Source organism: Oryctolagus cuniculus, chromosome 7 (genome assembly GCF_051225735.1).
Source record: "Oryctolagus cuniculus isolate XC-2025 breed Fujian yellow rabbit chromosome 7, ASM5122573v1, whole genome shotgun sequence".
NCBI lineage: Eukaryota > Metazoa > Chordata > Mammalia > Lagomorpha > Leporidae > Oryctolagus > Oryctolagus cuniculus.
This window is the reverse complement of record NC_142873.1, coordinates 62,366,817-62,383,671: the sequence shown is the minus strand read 5'-3', so window position 1 is coordinate 62,383,671 and position 16,855 is coordinate 62,366,817. Positions and strand designations below refer to the sequence as shown.

Below are 16,855 nucleotides of genomic sequence, written 5' to 3'. Positions count from 1 at the left end.
TAGTGTTACAAAACTAAAAAGATTATAGTTTTTATTAAGAAAGTGCATAGTCAGCAAATGTTAAAGCTTATGCATTTTTATTTATCTGAGAGAGATAGATGGGTAGACAGACAGAGAGCACATGCTCCCATCCACTGGTTCACTCCCCAGATACCAGCAACATACAGGACTGGGCCAGTCTGAAGTCAGGAATTGGGAACTCAGTCGAGGTCTCCCACAGGAATAGCAGGGGCCCAACCACTTGAATCATCAAGTTCTGCCTCCCAGGATCTGCATCCTGGGAAGCTGGAATCAGGAGCAGGAGCCCAGCATCTAACCCAAGTACTCCAATATGGGAAGTAGGCATCTTAACCAGCATCTTTATCACTAGACCAAATGCCTGCTCCCACAAATTTTTAAAATTCACTTATAATGGAACTGGTGTTGTGGTGCAGTGGGTTAAGCCACTGCTTGCAACACCAACATCCCATACTGGAGCACTAGTTGGAGTCCTGGCTGCTATGATCCAGCTCCCTGCTAATGTGCATGGGAAAGCAGTGGAAGATGGCCCAAGTGCATGGGCCCCTGCCACCCACATGGGAAACCCAGGTGGAGTTCCTCACTTCTGACTTTTGCCTTGCTCAGGCACAACCATAGTGGCCATTTGTGGAGTGAACCAGCAGATGGAAGACACACTCTCTCGCTCCCTCCCCAACTCTCTCTCCCTCTCTCACTCTCTCCCTCTGGTGCATGCATGTGCCTGTCCCCCTACTGCTGTCACTCTGCTTTTCAATAAATAAATAGAATATTTATTCACTTGAAATATATTTAAACACACAGGAGAGTCTGCCAGAAACAAGACAAGGAGAAAGGGAATTAGGACCCTGTCCTAGGGGATGAGAAGTGAATGGCATGTTGGAGCAAGCCAACTGGGCTAACTCCTCCCAGCCTCCCCACCCACTCCACACCCCCACCCCAGGTAACCTGCTCTAGGGTGGCAATGGGAGGACACCAGGCTTCCCACTGAATGCTAAATAGAGAAAAGATTCTCCGAGGAGGCAGGTCCTGAACTAAATGAGTTAGAATCAAACTGATATGGGAAGTTGGGAGGGAGAGCATTCGACATAGAAGCAAAAGGAAGTGTGAACAAAGGCATACACATAGGAAATAGCGTAAGGCACTGTGGGACATAGAGTGAAGTAGAAAATTAATCATGGAGAGGCCATTAGGAAGCTGATTTTAACCCTGTAAGATATAAGGAAGCAGTGAAGGAGTTTAAACAGACATCAAATCTGTATTTTAAAAGGAGTTCTCTTGGGACCAGCTAGCTCCCTGGCACAGTAAGTTAATCCTCTGACTGCACCACCGGCATCCCATATGGGTGCTGGTTCTAGTCCCAGCTGTTCCTCTTCCAATCCAGCTCTCTGCTATGTCCTGGGAAAGCAGTGGAAGATGGCCCGAGCCCTTCGGCCCCTGCACCCACATGGGAGACCTAAAAGAGGCTCCTGGCTCCTGGCTTCAAATTGGTGCTGCTCTAGCCATTGTGGCCATCTGGGGAGTGAGCCAACAGAAGGAAGACCTCTCTCTATCTCTCTCTCTCTTCACTGTCTGTAACTCTACCTCTCAAATAAATAAATAAAATCTTAAAAAAAAAAAAAAGAGGAGTTTTCTCTTTCTCTTTCTTTTTCTCTGTGTGTGTGTCTCCCTCTCCCTGTCACTTAGCCTTTCAGATAAATAAATAAACCTTAAAAAAAAAATTGTTCTCTTAGAGTTGGATGTGTGGCACAGTGGTTAAAGTCCCAGCCTGAGATGTCCACATCCTGTTTTCATAGTGCCTGATTTTACTCTCAGCTGCTCCATTTCAATCCAGCATTCCTGCTAATACCTACCCTGGGAGGCTGCAGGTTATGGCTCAAGTATTTGGCTCCTTGATACCCACGTGGGTGACTCAGGATTGAGTTTTGGACTTGTGGATTCAGCCTGGTCCAGCCCCAGCTATTGTGGTTATTTGAGAAGTGAACCGACAGGTGAAAGATCTCTGTGTGTGTGTGTCTCTCTCTCTCTACCAAATAAATAAAATGTGGGAAAAAGATTATTCTCCTCTCTGTTCTACACTATAATTTCAGTTATTCCCTCATGTTTGTAATACTGTGCTTAAAATTCTTAATCTCTATTCTTAGCCCACCAGACTTAACGTTGGCATCTTGTACTTTATAATTGAACTAGATAAGTATTTCTGCAAATATTTCTTTCCTGCTCATTTTTTAAAATATTTATTTATTTATTTGAAAGGCAGAAGCAGAGAGAGAGAGAGAGAGATCTTTCTCCACTAGTTCACTCCCCAAATACCTACAATAGCCATAGCTAGGCCAAGCCAGAGCCAGGAACCAGGCACTCCATCCAGGTCTTCCACATGGGTGGCAGAGACCCAAGTACTTGGGCCATAATTTGCTACCTCTCTGTCACATTAGCAGAAAGCTGGGTTGGAACTGGAGAGCTGGAACTCAAACTGGCACTCTGGTAGAAGATACAGGTGTCCTAACAGCATCTAAACCCACTGCCCCATAACACACCTGCCTTCATTTGGTTTTGTAAGAGAAACACTCAGCATTAGTAGTTCAGTTAATTTATTCTAATTTTTGTTATTCAGGCAAAAGCTGCCCTCTATTGCATATCATTGTGCAAATGATAGCATGTACTCGTTGGTGTTTAAAAGCTGCTATATTAAAAGGGTATTTCAAACTACATGAAAATCCAAGATGTATTTCTATAGTTAGTATTGTCAAGGATTTACTGTTATTCTGGGAAGTGACAGATCATAAAGTGAGGTTTTAGGGCTTTGCAGTGAGTATTAATAGATATGTTTGATACTTAGGATATAATTTGTAGATTAATTGCCTTGATAACATTCTAAGGTACCATCTAATTTTCACATATTAGACAGAAAAAAATAAGAATATACACTTCATTTTCATATCAGTAACTCTTATCTATGTTTCAAAATTTTCATGAATATATGAAATTTTGTACTGCATTTATTTAAAATTTTCACTGCATTTACAATAAGTTTGTAATTATAGAGTAAACTGAAAGTATGTCATCACAAAAATTAAAAGATAATGAAGGAGAAGAGAGTGGAAGTGAGGGAAAGAGGTTGGGAAATATCATTATATTCTTAAAACTGTATATATGAAATATATGAAGTCTGTTCCCTTTAAATAAATTAAAAATATTTTTTAAAAATAAAGAAGTTCCTATGGGTTTTTTTAAGCAATTAGAAAGTATGGCTTACAGTGTTAAACACTTTTGTTTCCATTTTCAGATTATTTAGTACTTGATAACGCTTTTCAGTTTGTTAATTTGTTTTTTTATTTTAACAAAGCTGTAAATGCACACTGTGTGGAGTCTGAGCACTACAGAGCATATTGTGGGAACCTGCAGTCCCATCACATGACCTAACGGGGAAGGAGTAAGAGAGCAACTGGATGAACTTTGCTTTCCTCCGTGCTTCTGGTGTTTGTGCCTGTAGAGAAAAGAGATCCTGACTGATGCAAGTCCATAAAGGTCTTCTTCCTGGGCCAGGAAGAAGGGTGGAGTCAGACTAGAATGACAAACAACTTCGAGCCTAATAGCCTAATAGCTCTGGTTTCTGTGAGCACTTTTTTTTTTTTTTTTTTTTTTTTTTTTTTTTTTTTTTTTGACAGATAGAGTTAGACAGTGAGAGAGACAGAGAGAAAGATCTCACAGCACTGGCCCATGTGAGCACTTTTTAGTGCCATTGTATGTTCTTTGTTTATAGCATTCTGTTCTTTTTGATACATGCAGTCTCTTTGTTGTTCTCTCTCTGAGGATTTTTCTCTTCCAGCATAGGCTCTGTTTTGTTGAAGTCAACATTTCTTTTCATTTTGGCCCCTGCCAAAGAGGCCTTGCTGCGGTGTCTGCTCGTAATTACCTATGGCTCTAGCCGTTGAGGAGGAGCTTATCATCTCAGGTGTTTTCTGTAGGGTGAGCTGGCAGGGCTATTTTTTTGGAAATTATCAACATCCATCTCTTTCCTTTGAGGCTGGCTGAGTTCCCCGGAGAATATTCTTCCCACATGTTGATATATATATGCCTGACTCCAGGAGTGTGAGGAGCCAGGAGCGGGGAAGGAGGCTGGAAGTCTCAGCGTTCAGCAGTCACTCCCCGCACTGTGCCCTTGTGCTATTTGTTATTTCTGATACCTGCTCTCGAACCAGGCAGTCAGAGGTCCCTGTTTTCCTTGTAAGGAGAGCACATCTGTCTTCTGTGAGAGTCAGGGAGAGGATCTGATAGTTGGCAGGTTAATAAAACGGTTTCCAGTCAAGCCCCCTACCTTTGTCTCCACATTATTCTATTTGAAAAGCAATTTAAGATCCCTGCCCCTAGCTTTCGGCATTACCAGTGTAAAACTCAGATTTCTTTAGTACGCTAAACCAGTTTCCACTTTTTTGGCCCTGGCCACTCATTTTTTTGTCTCCTGTATGATTCTGTCTATTGAGATAATCCCGTTTTGTAGTGAGTTTTGGGGGATGGAGCAGAGGCTAATACATGCAATCAACCTGCCATATTTAACTAGAAGTTTCCAAAGAATTTTATAACAAGCATGAAATAACAGGTTTTTTAAGTGTTGCTTTTGGTTTTCTGATCATACATCAGGGGTCTCAGTGACAGGAGCAGTCAACTGCCTTGAAGCTCGGAACACACCTGGAGTACATCTGCATATGTTCTGGGGGAGCTCCAGAGGCTGTGGCTGATGTCTTCAGCAAGTCTTAAGGCCAAGAGATATTAGGAGGGAAGCAACATTAAAAACAATCCTGTCTTTTTTGTTACTTATTGTTTTCATTATTATTCAATACTTTTTTTTTAAGAAACTTAGTTTTGAGTGTACAGATTAGCTACTGCTTTTCTTGCTGGGGATGCCTCAGATTGCCTGATGGGTACCTCCAGATCCATCCTTTGCCAGATAACTCTCATTCTGCCTAGGCTGTGACCATACCAATAAAATGCACCCCTCCTGGATTTCAATGGAAAGTTTCCTGTAACACATAACATATACTCTTTATACTATAATTCATTAAATCGCTAAGGGCTCCTAATGACAAAACATTAAATGGCTAAAATTACCATAGTGAAACGTGATAAAATACACTCCTTCCTCTTCCATTTCTGTATCTGTTTATATGTATGTAAGTAAACACACCTGCACATGCCACATGCAAACACATACTTGGTTTTGTTTTGTTTTGTTTTGTCTTGTTTGCAATTCCTATTCTTGGTTTTCTGTATATTGATGAAGAGATCCGTAAATGCTAACTCATCCTAATACAAATTCAGTTTACTTACTGAGGCAGCTACAAGTTGACCCTTTATCACATTTACTGCAGCCGTTTTTCCTGTCCTCAGCCTTTGTCTAAATTTTCAGTCCCATCAGTCACTCCATGGCAGTGACTGCACATAACTCCTTTCCTAAGAAAATGAAAACCACGCAGCCTGGGCTCTTTCCTTTCTCTTTTCCTTTCTTTAAATCTGCATCATCTTTCTTTTCTTTCTTTATTAGGGGAGTAATTCTTCTTTTCTAAACCTAAGCCCTCTTCTGCCTATACAGAATGGTAGAGAAAACACCATGTTCATGGAAACTTGAAAAAGTGAAGTTGTTGGGGAAAAAATGCAGATTTCTGTTTGTGGACAAGCTTTACAGCTGAACAAGCCTTGTGTTGAATGCCTGTTCTGCTACTTTCTACCTAAATGATCATTTGTGTCTAACTTCTGTCCTTGGACTTCGTTTTCCTTATCTATGAAGTAAGATCCCAGCTTCCTCCTAGAGTGGTGCTGAGATTAATGAGCATGTTTCAAACTCTTAGTAAATGGTAGCTCCTGTTGTGTTTGTCACTGGAGTAAGATTAATATAGCTCATCTCAGAATAAATATTTGTTTATACTTAGAATAAGTGTTTATATTTCTGTCCCTTTGCACTAACTGTAAGCATAAGCCATACAAGGTTATGTACTCTGTTCTTCCCTCTTCTATTTTAAACATCTAGCAGATACCCAACACACTTAAAATAGGTGTACATTGTGTGCTAACTAGTGAGACCTCAATTACATTGTCAAATAGTGGAGCATCTGGGGCCAGCACTGTGGCGTATAGGCTGGATCTCCGCCTGCAGCACCAACATCCCATATGGGCACCTGTTTGAGTCCCAACTGCTCCACTTCCCATCTAGCTCTCTGCCCATGGCCTGGGAAAGCAGTAGCAGATGGCCCGAGCGCTTGGACCCCTGCACCCACGTGGGAGACCTGGAGGAGGCTCCTGGCTCCAGCTCTGGCTGTTGTGGCCATTTGGGGAGGTTGATGACCTCTCTCTCTGCCTTTCCCTCTCTACCTGTAACTTTGCTCTTAAATAGATCTTTAAATAAATAAATAGTACAGCATCAGTTTATATTGATTGAATTTATAGATTCACTCTTTTTGGTATCTTTTTATCTTCCTTGTGCATGATTAAAACCTTCCAAAGATTTTCAGATCAGATTGTTAATAATTTGTTTTCTTCCTCTTCCCATTTCCAAATACTGGCTTTTAATATCATTTTTGTATTACAGATGACTGAAATATATATGTGTGTTTATAATATGTCATCAATAATAATTAATTGGATCATTTTTCCCCCTTTTAGGGAAGTGGTACAAGCAAACTGTGTTCACTGGAGAAAGAAGTTCTCATTTATGTGCAAAATGAGTGCAAGTGCCACCACGGGCATTCTGGATCCTTGTATCTACAGAGTGTCTGTGAGGAAGGTAAAAAAAAAAAAAAAAGTCTACCACTTCTCCTCTTTCAGAAACCACACTTTATTTACCTCTGTTTTATCTTTATTGTTAGAATATGTGATATGTAATTTATCTTCACACTTATAGCAATAATTGAAATTACTGTGGCAAATATGCTGAAATTAAAAATCAAAATATTATCTGAGGAGCTTCATCTCACTGTCACTGAACTTACATGTATTAACCTCATCTGTACTAGTCTTTATGTCTATAGATCTATACTCTGCCATGTATAAAGTCCTATTTTTTGTTAGACATAGTTCTGAGTCTGTATAACAACAACCTAAAATTAGGTATTAGGTATTATTTTCCCCGTTTTCACAAAAACCAGAGTTCAGAAAGGTTAAATTACTTGCCCATATTTGCAGAGCTAATAAATAGTCAAGTAGGAACTCAAACACAAATCTTTCAGATTGCAAATCTGTGTCTTTTTTTGTATATACATTTTTTTTCATATATTAGGTTGAGGCATATTACCAATAATCTACAAAGGCGACAGTTTCATATGACCAACATAAGTATGTGATCTTGCATTTTTTGGATAAAAAACAGTAATCTATTACTCACCACTACTAGTAAATTAAACGACCAGCTTTAAAATGTAAACTCTATGTTTCACATTTTATATACACTTTGAAAATTATCAAGCTAAAATGTGTATATATTATCAAAAATTAAATGGAGAAAGATTTAGAATAAATATAAACACAGTAAGAAAATAAATTTCAAATTTTTAAAGATTTTTATTTATTAATTTGAAAAGCATAATTACAGAGAGAGAGGGAGAGAGGGGTCTTCCATCCACTGGTTTACTCCCCAAATGGCCACAGTGACTAAGGTTGGGCCAGGCAGAAGCCAGGAGCATGAAACTCTATCTGGTCTCCCACATGAATGGCAGGAGCCCAAGTACACAGGTCATCTTCCACTGCATTCCCAGGCACATTAGCAGGAAGCTGTATTGGAAGTAGAGCAGTCAGGACTTTGACCAACCGGGTTTGAATCTCAGAGGTGCTACTTATTAATCCAAAGACCCTGGGAAATCTTTCTGACTTTTTAAATCTGTCTCCTCATCCAAGTAAAGATATAATAGTTGCTTCTTCCTGGAGATGAAGGAATTAGCTGGCATAAAAGTAAAGTGTTCTGTCTTCTTCCCTCTCTTACCTTGGTTGCTGCTGCTTCCAACCAAATGCTGAAACCATTTTTAAGTGGGTTCTAATCATGACTTTGAAAGATGATATGTCTGTCAATCTTTGAATTAGCCACGTAGCTGCACCAAACTGGAAAGGAGATACTGAATGTCATCTTTGCTGGGTGACCAACAGGTCCTAACATTAAAGGGGAGAATGGATATTGGTGAACCGATAGTGGTCTCTACTATGTTTGACTAAATGGCAGTATTTATTGACCTTTTTCTACCTAATTCTTCCTAAGTTATATTAAAATTGAGAAGCCGGACCCAGCATAGTGGATAAAGCTGCCGCCTGCAATGTTGGCATCCTATATGGGCACAGTTGGCGTCCCAGATCCCTAATAATGTGCCTGGGAAAGCAGTGGAAGATGGCCCCAAGTCCCCAAATCCTTGGGCTTCTACCCCCATATGGGACACACAGATGAAGCTCCTAGCTTCTGCTGGCCCAGTTCCAGCCATTGTGGCCATTTGGGGAGTGACCCAGCAGATGAAGGATATCTCTCTCTTTCTGCCTATTTATATATCTCTCTCCCTCTGTCTCTATATCTCTGTCTCTCTCTCTCTCTCTGTAAACTCTGCATTTCAAATAAACAAATGAGAAGCCATTTTGACAAATTAACAACCTCAAGTGTATATTTTATGCTTTACAAAAAAATACTATAAGCGTTTCCTTCCTTCTTTCTTTCCTTTCACCTTTCTTTTAAAAAAAATAAAGAAAATGTATTAAAAAATACTATAGGCCGGCGCCACGGCTCACTAGGCTAATCTTCCGCCTTGCGGCGCCGGCACCACAGGTTCTAGTCCCGGTCGGGCGCCGGATTCTGTCCCGGTTGCCCCTCTTCCAGGCCAGCTCTCTGCTGTGGCCAGGGAGTGCAGTGGAGGATGGCCCAAAGTACTTGGGCCTTGCACCCCATGGGAGACCAGGATAAGTACCTGGCTCCTGCCATCAGATTAGCGCGGTGCACCGGCCGCGGCGGCCATTGGAGGGTGAACCAACGGCAAAGGAAGACCTTTCTCTGTGTCTCTCTCTCTCACTGTCCACTCTGCCTGTCCAAAAAAAAAAAAAAAAAAATACTATAGGGGCTAGCACTGTGACTTAGTGGGTTAAGCTGCCATCTGCAGTGCCAGCATTCCATATGGGCACTGGTTTGAGTCCCAGCTGCTCCACTTCTGATCCAGCTGTCTGCTATGGCCTGGGGAAGCAGTGGAAAATGGCCCAAGTCCTTGGGCTCCTGTACCCACGTGGGAGACCTGGAAGAACCTCCAGGCTCCTGGCTTCAGATCAGCTCAGCTCTAGCCATTGTAGCCATTTGGGGAGTGAACCAGTAGATAGAAGACCTCTCTCTCTTCTCTCTCTGCCTCTGCCTCTTTATAATTCTCCTTTCAAATAAATAAGTAAACCATTTAAAAAAAATACTATAATGACATCAAACAACTAATTTCTTTAGTATAAGAAGAGCATCTTCAAATAAATCAATAAGAAAATGATGAACAACCCTTTAGAAAAACAGGCAAGGGGATTTGGGTCTGGGCTCCATTTGCTGCCATCCTTCTCTGGGCACAGTGGTGCAGCTCCCCAGCTCTACCCAGTGCTAGGAGAATCCTGCTTCACCTGGCACAGAGGCATTGGACGGGGCCAAGAGGAAGAAGGTGGTCCCGGCCTCTGCTGTCATGAAGAAGCAGGGAGTCCAGAAGATGGTAAAGCTTCTGTTTGAGAAAAGGTCTGAGAACTTTGGCATTGGACAGGACATCCAGCCAAGAGGGACCTCATCCATTTTGTCAGGTGGCCCCAGGTGGAAGTACCAGCTGCAGCGGTAGAGGGCCATCCTGTGTAAGTGGCTGAAGGTGCCTCCTGACATTAACCAGTTCATCCAGGCCCTGGACTGCCAGACAGCTACTCAGCTGCTGAAACTGACCCTTGGGTACAGGCCAGAGATGAAACAAAAGAAGCAGAGGCTGCTGGTCCAGCCCAAGAAGAAAGCTGCTAGAAAAAGGAGACATCCCCACCCAGACTGCCTGTCACTATCTTGGTGGAGAGTAAGAAGGCACAGCTGGTGATGATTGCACGTGACGTGGATCTCATCGAGTCAGTTGTCTTCTTGTCCACCCTGTGTTGTAAGGTGGGGGTTCCTTGCTACATCTTCAAGGGAAAGGCCCAGCCAGGGAATCTGATCACAGGAAGATTTGCACCACTGTCGTCTTCACGCAAGTGAACTCGGAACACAGAGTGACTCTGGCAGGTGGTGGAAGCCATCAGGACCAATCCCAGTGACAGATACAGTGTGATTCACCGTCGCTGGGGATGCAGCGTCTTGGCTCCCAGATCTGTGGTTGTCATTGCCAAGCTGGAAAAGACCAAGACTAGAGAACTTGCCAAAAAGCTTAGATAAATGTACACTGTTGAATTCCCTGTACAGAGTAATAAAGATTCTCAAAAAAAAAAAAAAAAAGAAAAGAAAAAAGAAAAAAAAAGAAAGAAAGAAAGAAAAATAGACAAGAGACACAGAATACACATTCCATAAAAAAGAAAGTGCAAATAGCTTTTAAGCAAATAAGAAATATACTCAATCTCATACATATAAATTAAAACTACAAAGGATAGCAGTTTTTTACCTGTAAATTTGCCAAAGATTAAAAAGTTTGATAATATACACTGTTGCCAAAGACACAGGGAAACAGTCACCTGTCAGCAGATCTGGGAGTACCTTCAGTGCATTGTGTCAGATACTGATCTAGGCACTGGCATGACAGTGGGAGCTGGAATGAGTTCCTACCCTTAAGGACTGTACTTTCTGGTTGAGGGCGCTCTTGGAGAGGAAACATTCATCTCTTTCCAGTTTCCAGTGGTCTCAGGCATTCTTTGACTTGCAAATACATCACTCCATTTCCACAACTGTCTTCTCCCTTTGTATCATCACATCATCTTCACTTCTGTGTATCGGTCTGTCCAAATTTCCTCCTCCTATTAGGACAGCAGTCATGTTGCATTAGGATCTCATTTAACTTGATTACCTCTAAAAGCACTGGAAATCAAGACTTCAGCCTACCTTTTGAGGGGAGGGGAGACACAATTCAACCCATACCAAGCCCTAAGAGTAGAATAAACCTGGAGATTTGTTCTGAAATTAAAGGACTAGCTTATTGCAGACCATCCCTCTCTCTAAGAATAACCAGAGAAGCTAGAAAAAATATCAACAGCTTCTTGAATGCATCAGAAGGTACCAAGGAAATGCATGAAGTTTGTATTCGTAAATAAAAAGTTTCTTTGGGAAAAAACAATAAATAAATAAAGTAGTATCAAAAAAATAAAAGGTACCAAGGTAGTAAGGACCTAAGGGACTTAGAATCCATAAAGGTGAGCATAAAGAGATGAGCCTGGTATTTGGAATTGCTTTTATCCACAAAGCATTTGTTGGCTTGTAAGGAATGGTTGAGTGGCAAAGAAGCTGAGCTGAAATTACAACAATCTCACAGAACTAAAGAGACAAAAATAGAGCCCAGCGCCCAATAAGGAGAGGGGGAATTGCTAGTAAATGGCCTAAGCTTTCAGTTTGAGCTCTCTAAGAGTATTTACCTAGGAGGAGTATTTTGTATACAGCAGCCCTTACAAAGACTAAACTCCAGCTTCCCATCTGCTCAGTCACTTCTTGAATGAGATTTAATCTGCATCTACCTTACTACTTGCCAGATGCAAATCTGTATCTTCTCTGACAGAAACATCACTCTGAGCCTCAAGTTATTGCTTCCAGTTTTCATATACAATTCCTGTGAGACATGACTGCATGATCAGAAATCAAATTAAAAAAATAGATGACAAAAACAGATCATGAAAGATACAGATTTTGGAAACGTCAAAGATAATTTTACAATAACTGATTAGTGAGCAAGAGGAAAATTTCATCAAAGAACTAGAAACAAGCAATTAAAAAAAAAAAAAAAAAAAAAGGCCGGCGCCGCGGCTCACTAGGCTAATCCTCCACCTTGTGGCACCAGCACCACGGGTTCTAGTCCCGGTCAGGGCGCCGGATTCTGTCCCGGTTGCCCCCCTTCCAGGCCGGCTCTCTGCTGTGGCCAGGGAGTGCAGTGGAGGATGGCCCAAGTGCTTGGGCCCTGCACCCGCATGGGAGACCAGGAGAAACACCTGGTTCCTGCCATTGGATCAGTGCGGTGCGCTGGCCGCAGTGCGCTGGCCGCTGCGGCCCTTGGAGGGTGAACCAATAGCAAAGGAAGACCTTTCTCTCTGTCTCTCTCTCTCTCTCACTGTCCACTCTGCCTGTCTGTCCAAAAAAAAAAAAAAAAAAAAAAAATAAGCGATTAAATTCTAGAACTGAAAGAATGCATTTTCTAAAATTTAAAGCTATTATATGAAAAACCTCAATGAATGGATTTAATAACAGGTTTGCCACAACTGAAGAGAACATTGATAAGTTGAAAAATAAGGAGAAAATACTCAGATTAAATCATGGAGGTAAAGGGTGGAATGTACAGGAAAAAAATATATGACATGTAGAAAACAGTATAAAAGTCTAATGTACATGTAATTGGGCCACAGAAGGAGAAGAGAGTTTGTGGCTGAAATTCTTCTAAACCTCATAAAAGACAACAGATTCAAAAGTATTGTGATATTTAAATGACAGATGACCAGGCTGGCTGAAGCATGGGAAACACTAACAGAGGAAGTTCTTGGTGATAAGGGTGGACATCCCAGGTCCATCTGGGCTTTTATGGCCTTGGTAAAAGAGTGTATATTTTATTCTTAATTGGGAGTCCATTGGAGGATTTTTATAAAGAGAAATGTGATCTTCCATAATATCACTTCTGCTACTGAGGAGGACAAACTGGAGAGGCCAACCACCTGGGTGGCTGTGGGTCTAGGGAGAAACACTTATGTTTTAGCATGTATTATAACACACAGAAGGGCATTCATTCGGGCAATCAGATGCTCAAGTAAAGGTAGAGGAGTCTGTTTCTATGGAGGAAGAAATGAAAATTAGAGTTCAGCTAGCATTCTGCTACTGAGAGGTAAAGAGCATGAAGACAACCTGTGGCTTTAACAAATCAGATCATTTGTATTCTTAAGATTTAAGACAGAGGGAAAGTCAAGACCAAAACCCGTCTGAATGAGAAAGTGAGGCACAGCAAACACAGATAAATCTTTTGAGCAGTTTGGCTTTAGAGGAAAGCAAAAAGAAGAATCAGCTAGACACAAGGATTTTCTGAAGGAGGTTTTGTTTGTTTATTGAAGGGGGATATTAAGGAATATGTTGGTGACTTAGCAATGAAGAAAGATTTGATCATTCTTAACAGGGTAGATCTAGTGGTATGGCCACGTCTGGCATCATTGGGGCAGCAAAAGGGAAGAGCAGGGAGTATTCGTGAACAGTAAGAGTTCATATAGATTGCTTCTCAGTTCATTTAATTTCACTGTTCTAAAGATGGGAATGATAGGTAATGCATTATGTATCTGATTATGAAAGAAAGATAAGAGACAATTCCAAGCGTGTTTTACAAGTTAGTAGAGGGGGCAGGGTGTTGTAACACAATACATGAAACCATGGCTTGGGGTGCCCACATCTCATATCAGAGTACTTGGAATCAAATCCTGCCTCCACTTCTCTTCCAGCTTCCTGCTAATTTGTCTGAAGGCACAGATGATGACACAAGTACTTGAGCTTCTACTACCTACATGGGAGACCTGGGGGCAGTTCCTGGCTCACGGTGACAGCCTGACCCAGCCCTGGCTGTTGCAGCCATTTGGAAAATGAATCAGTATATGGAAGATCTCTCTCTGTCTTTCAAATAACCAAAATAAATAAATAGACCTTTTTTAAAGATTTATTCATTTTAAAGGGAGAGTTACAGAGAGGCAGAAAGAGAGAGAGATCGAGGTCTTCAGTCTGCTGGTTCACTCCTCAGATGGCTGCAACAGCTGGAGCTGCACCAATCCAAAGCCAGGATCTTCTTCTGGGTCTCCAACGAGGGTTCAGGGACCCAAGGACTTGGGCCATCTTCTGCTGCTTTCCCAGGCCATAGCAGAGATTGGAAGTGGAACAGCCAGGACTTGAAGAGGAGCCCATGTGGGATGCCATCACTGCAGGCAGTGGCTTTACTTGCTTTGCCACAGCACTGGCCCCAATAGACATTCTTTTTTTTTTCTTTTTTATTTAGTAAATATAAATTTCCAAAGTACAGTTAATGGATTACAATGGCTCCCCCCCCCATAATTTCCCTCCCACTCACACCCCTCCCATCTCCCGCTCCCTCTCCCATTCCATTCACATCAAGATTCATATTTTTTTTTTTTTTTGGACAGGCAGAGTGGACAGTGAGAGAGAGAGACAGAGAGAAAGGTCTTCCTTTGCCGTTGGTTCACCCTCCAATGGCCGCTGTGGCCGGTGTGCTGCGGCCAGCGCACCGTGCTGATCCGATGGCAGGAGCCAGGTACTTATCCTGGTCTCCCATGGGGTACAGGGCCCAAGTACTTGGGCCATCCTCCACTGCACTCCCGGGCCACAGCAGAGAGCTGGCCTGGAAGAGGGGCACCGGGACAGAATCCGGCGCCCCGACCGGAACTAGAACCCGTGGTGCCGGTGCCACAAGGCAGAGGATTAGCCTAGTGAGCTGCAGCGCCGGCCCAAGATTCATTTTCAATTCTCTTTATATACAAAAGATTGATTTAGTATATATTAAGTAAAGATTTCATCAGTTTGCACCCACACAGAAACACAAAGTGTAAAATACTGTTTCAGTATTATAGCATTACTTTACATTGGACAACACACTAAGGACAGATCCCACATGAGAAGTAAGTACACAGTGACTCCTGTTGTTGACTTAACAATTTGACACTCTTGTTTATGGCGTCAGTAATCTCCCTAGGCTCTAGTCATGAGTTGCCAAGGCTATGGAAGCCTTTTGAGTTCGCCGACTTCGATCTTATTCCGACAGGGTCATAGTCAAAGTGGAAGTTCTCTCCTCCCTTCAGAGAAAGGTACCTCCTTCTTTGATGGCCCTGTTCTTTCCACTGGGATCTCACTCGCAGAGATCTTCCATTTAGGTCTTTTTTTTTTTTCCAGGGTGTCTTGGCTTTCCATGCCTAAAATACTCTCATGGGCTCTTCAGCCAGATCTGAATTCCTTAAGGGCTGATTCTGAGGCCAGAGTGCTGTTTAGGACATCTGCCATTCTATGAGTCTGCTGTGTATCCCGCTTCCCATGATGGGTCATTCTCTCCCTTTTTGATTCTATCATTTAGTATTAGCAGACACTAGTCTTGTTTGTGTGATCCCTTTGACTCTTTGCTTATGGCCCTGTCTAAATACTGACAGAACTTGTGGACTCAAAAGGCTTCCATAGCCTTGGCAGCTCATGACAAGAGCCTCGGACGATCACTGATGTCATACATAAGAGTGTCAATTGTTAAATCAACAACAGGAATCACTGTGCACTCAATCCCCATGTAGGACCTCTGTCCTTAAGGAGTTGTGCTATGAGAATTAACTGTAAAACTTGTCTTCAAACAGTACTTTATACTTTGTATGTCTTTGTGGGTGCAAACTGTTGAAATCTTTACTTAGTATAGAGTTGGTCTTCTGTATATAAAAATAAGTAAAAATAAATCTTAATGAAGAATTGGATGGAAGAGGGAGTAAGAGGTGGGATGGGAATGTGGGTGGGAGGGTGGGTATGGTGGGAAGAGCCGCTATGCTCCTAAAGCTATACCTATTAAATTTGTATTCATTAAACAAAAGCTTTCTTAAAAAATAAAATAAATAGAAGTTCTGATAATTTTGGAGATGTTATGGGAGTCCAAATAGTTGGATTTAGGATCATCAGAATCTTACTGTCTATAATATGTGCCAACATATAAATTCTACTTCTGAATGATTTGACATGCCTTTAATTGTAAACCTTTATATTATATCCTTACAGTGTTTTTTTTTCTCCTTGGCAGGAATTAAAAGGTGGAAAAGCATATGCAAAGGTAAGTAAGTGTTCTTTAATTCTTTTGGAACTTACAGTATCACTCATTGCTATTTATAGACTTAAAAATGAAATGATTTTCTCTTCTAGTTGTTGTGAAATCTTGGCTGTTTTTAACTAAAGCAACTTGGAAGCTGAACAATTGAATCTGACAATAACTTATAGGCATAGTCATCCTAATACTGATCAAAGGATGTCATTCTTTCATTTCAGCTTCCCTAGAGAGGATGAGCTGTGGCTTGCATTAATCTATAGGGAGCCGATCATTTAAACAGTGTCACCCGGGGAGTATTCTGGTACCTACCTCTTCCCAATATAGGAGGACCCCTCTGTGCTCTCTTAGTACTCTGTTGTCCTTTGTTACTTTTACTAGCTATGTAGAATTTCTAATAAATGTGCTCATCTTTTTCTGAATAGAAAGAATTTGTAATAACAATATTGCATGAGCATCTCTTACCTCAAAGGTGAATGTCAAAAATTCAAAAAATTTTTAAAGCCTACAGCACCTAATATTTCCAGGCAGTCTCTCATCCAGATGCTAGCTAGCCAGGCCCAACCCTGCGTGGCTTCTGAGAGCAAATAAAATCAGGCACATTCAGGCTGGTTGGCTGTTGACCAAAATCTAGAACTTTTTGAGTGCTGAGATTATACCACAGGTGGAAAATTCCACACCTGAATTCCTATGATGGATATCAATCAAAACACAGGCACAAAAATGGTCACTTGGCCTAGGGTATAAGATGTTGATTAGGCTGCCATACCCAACATTAATGTTCCTGCATACAATTCCCTGCTCCAGCACCTGATCCCAGCTTCCTGCTGGTGCGGATTCCAGGGGATGGGGGCAGGCAGCAATCTTGA

At 41.7% G+C, this 16,855-nt stretch overlaps 1 protein-coding gene and 1 pseudogene across 3 annotated transcripts in view; both read left to right on the top strand.

The window, feature by feature from the left end:
• Positions 1 to 16,855, top strand: part of EEIG2 (EEIG family member 2) — a 78,439-nt gene that overhangs the window by 18,367 nt on the left and 43,217 nt on the right. For both annotated transcript variants that reach the window (XM_002715816.6, XM_089300256.1), the window contains exons 2-3: positions 6,673 to 6,793; positions 15,966 to 15,995. In XM_002715816.6, coding sequence (XP_002715862.4) covers positions 6,673 to 6,793; positions 15,966 to 15,995 — 151 coding nt within the window. The remainder of the gene's footprint in view (positions 1 to 6,672; positions 6,794 to 15,965; positions 15,996 to 16,855) is intronic.
• LOC138850300 (large ribosomal subunit protein eL8 pseudogene) lies at positions 9,497 to 12,321 on the top strand (annotated as a pseudogene). Its single transcript, XR_016236793.1, has 2 exons — positions 9,497 to 9,523; positions 9,609 to 12,321. The product of XR_016236793.1 is annotated as a large ribosomal subunit protein eL8 pseudogene (transcript).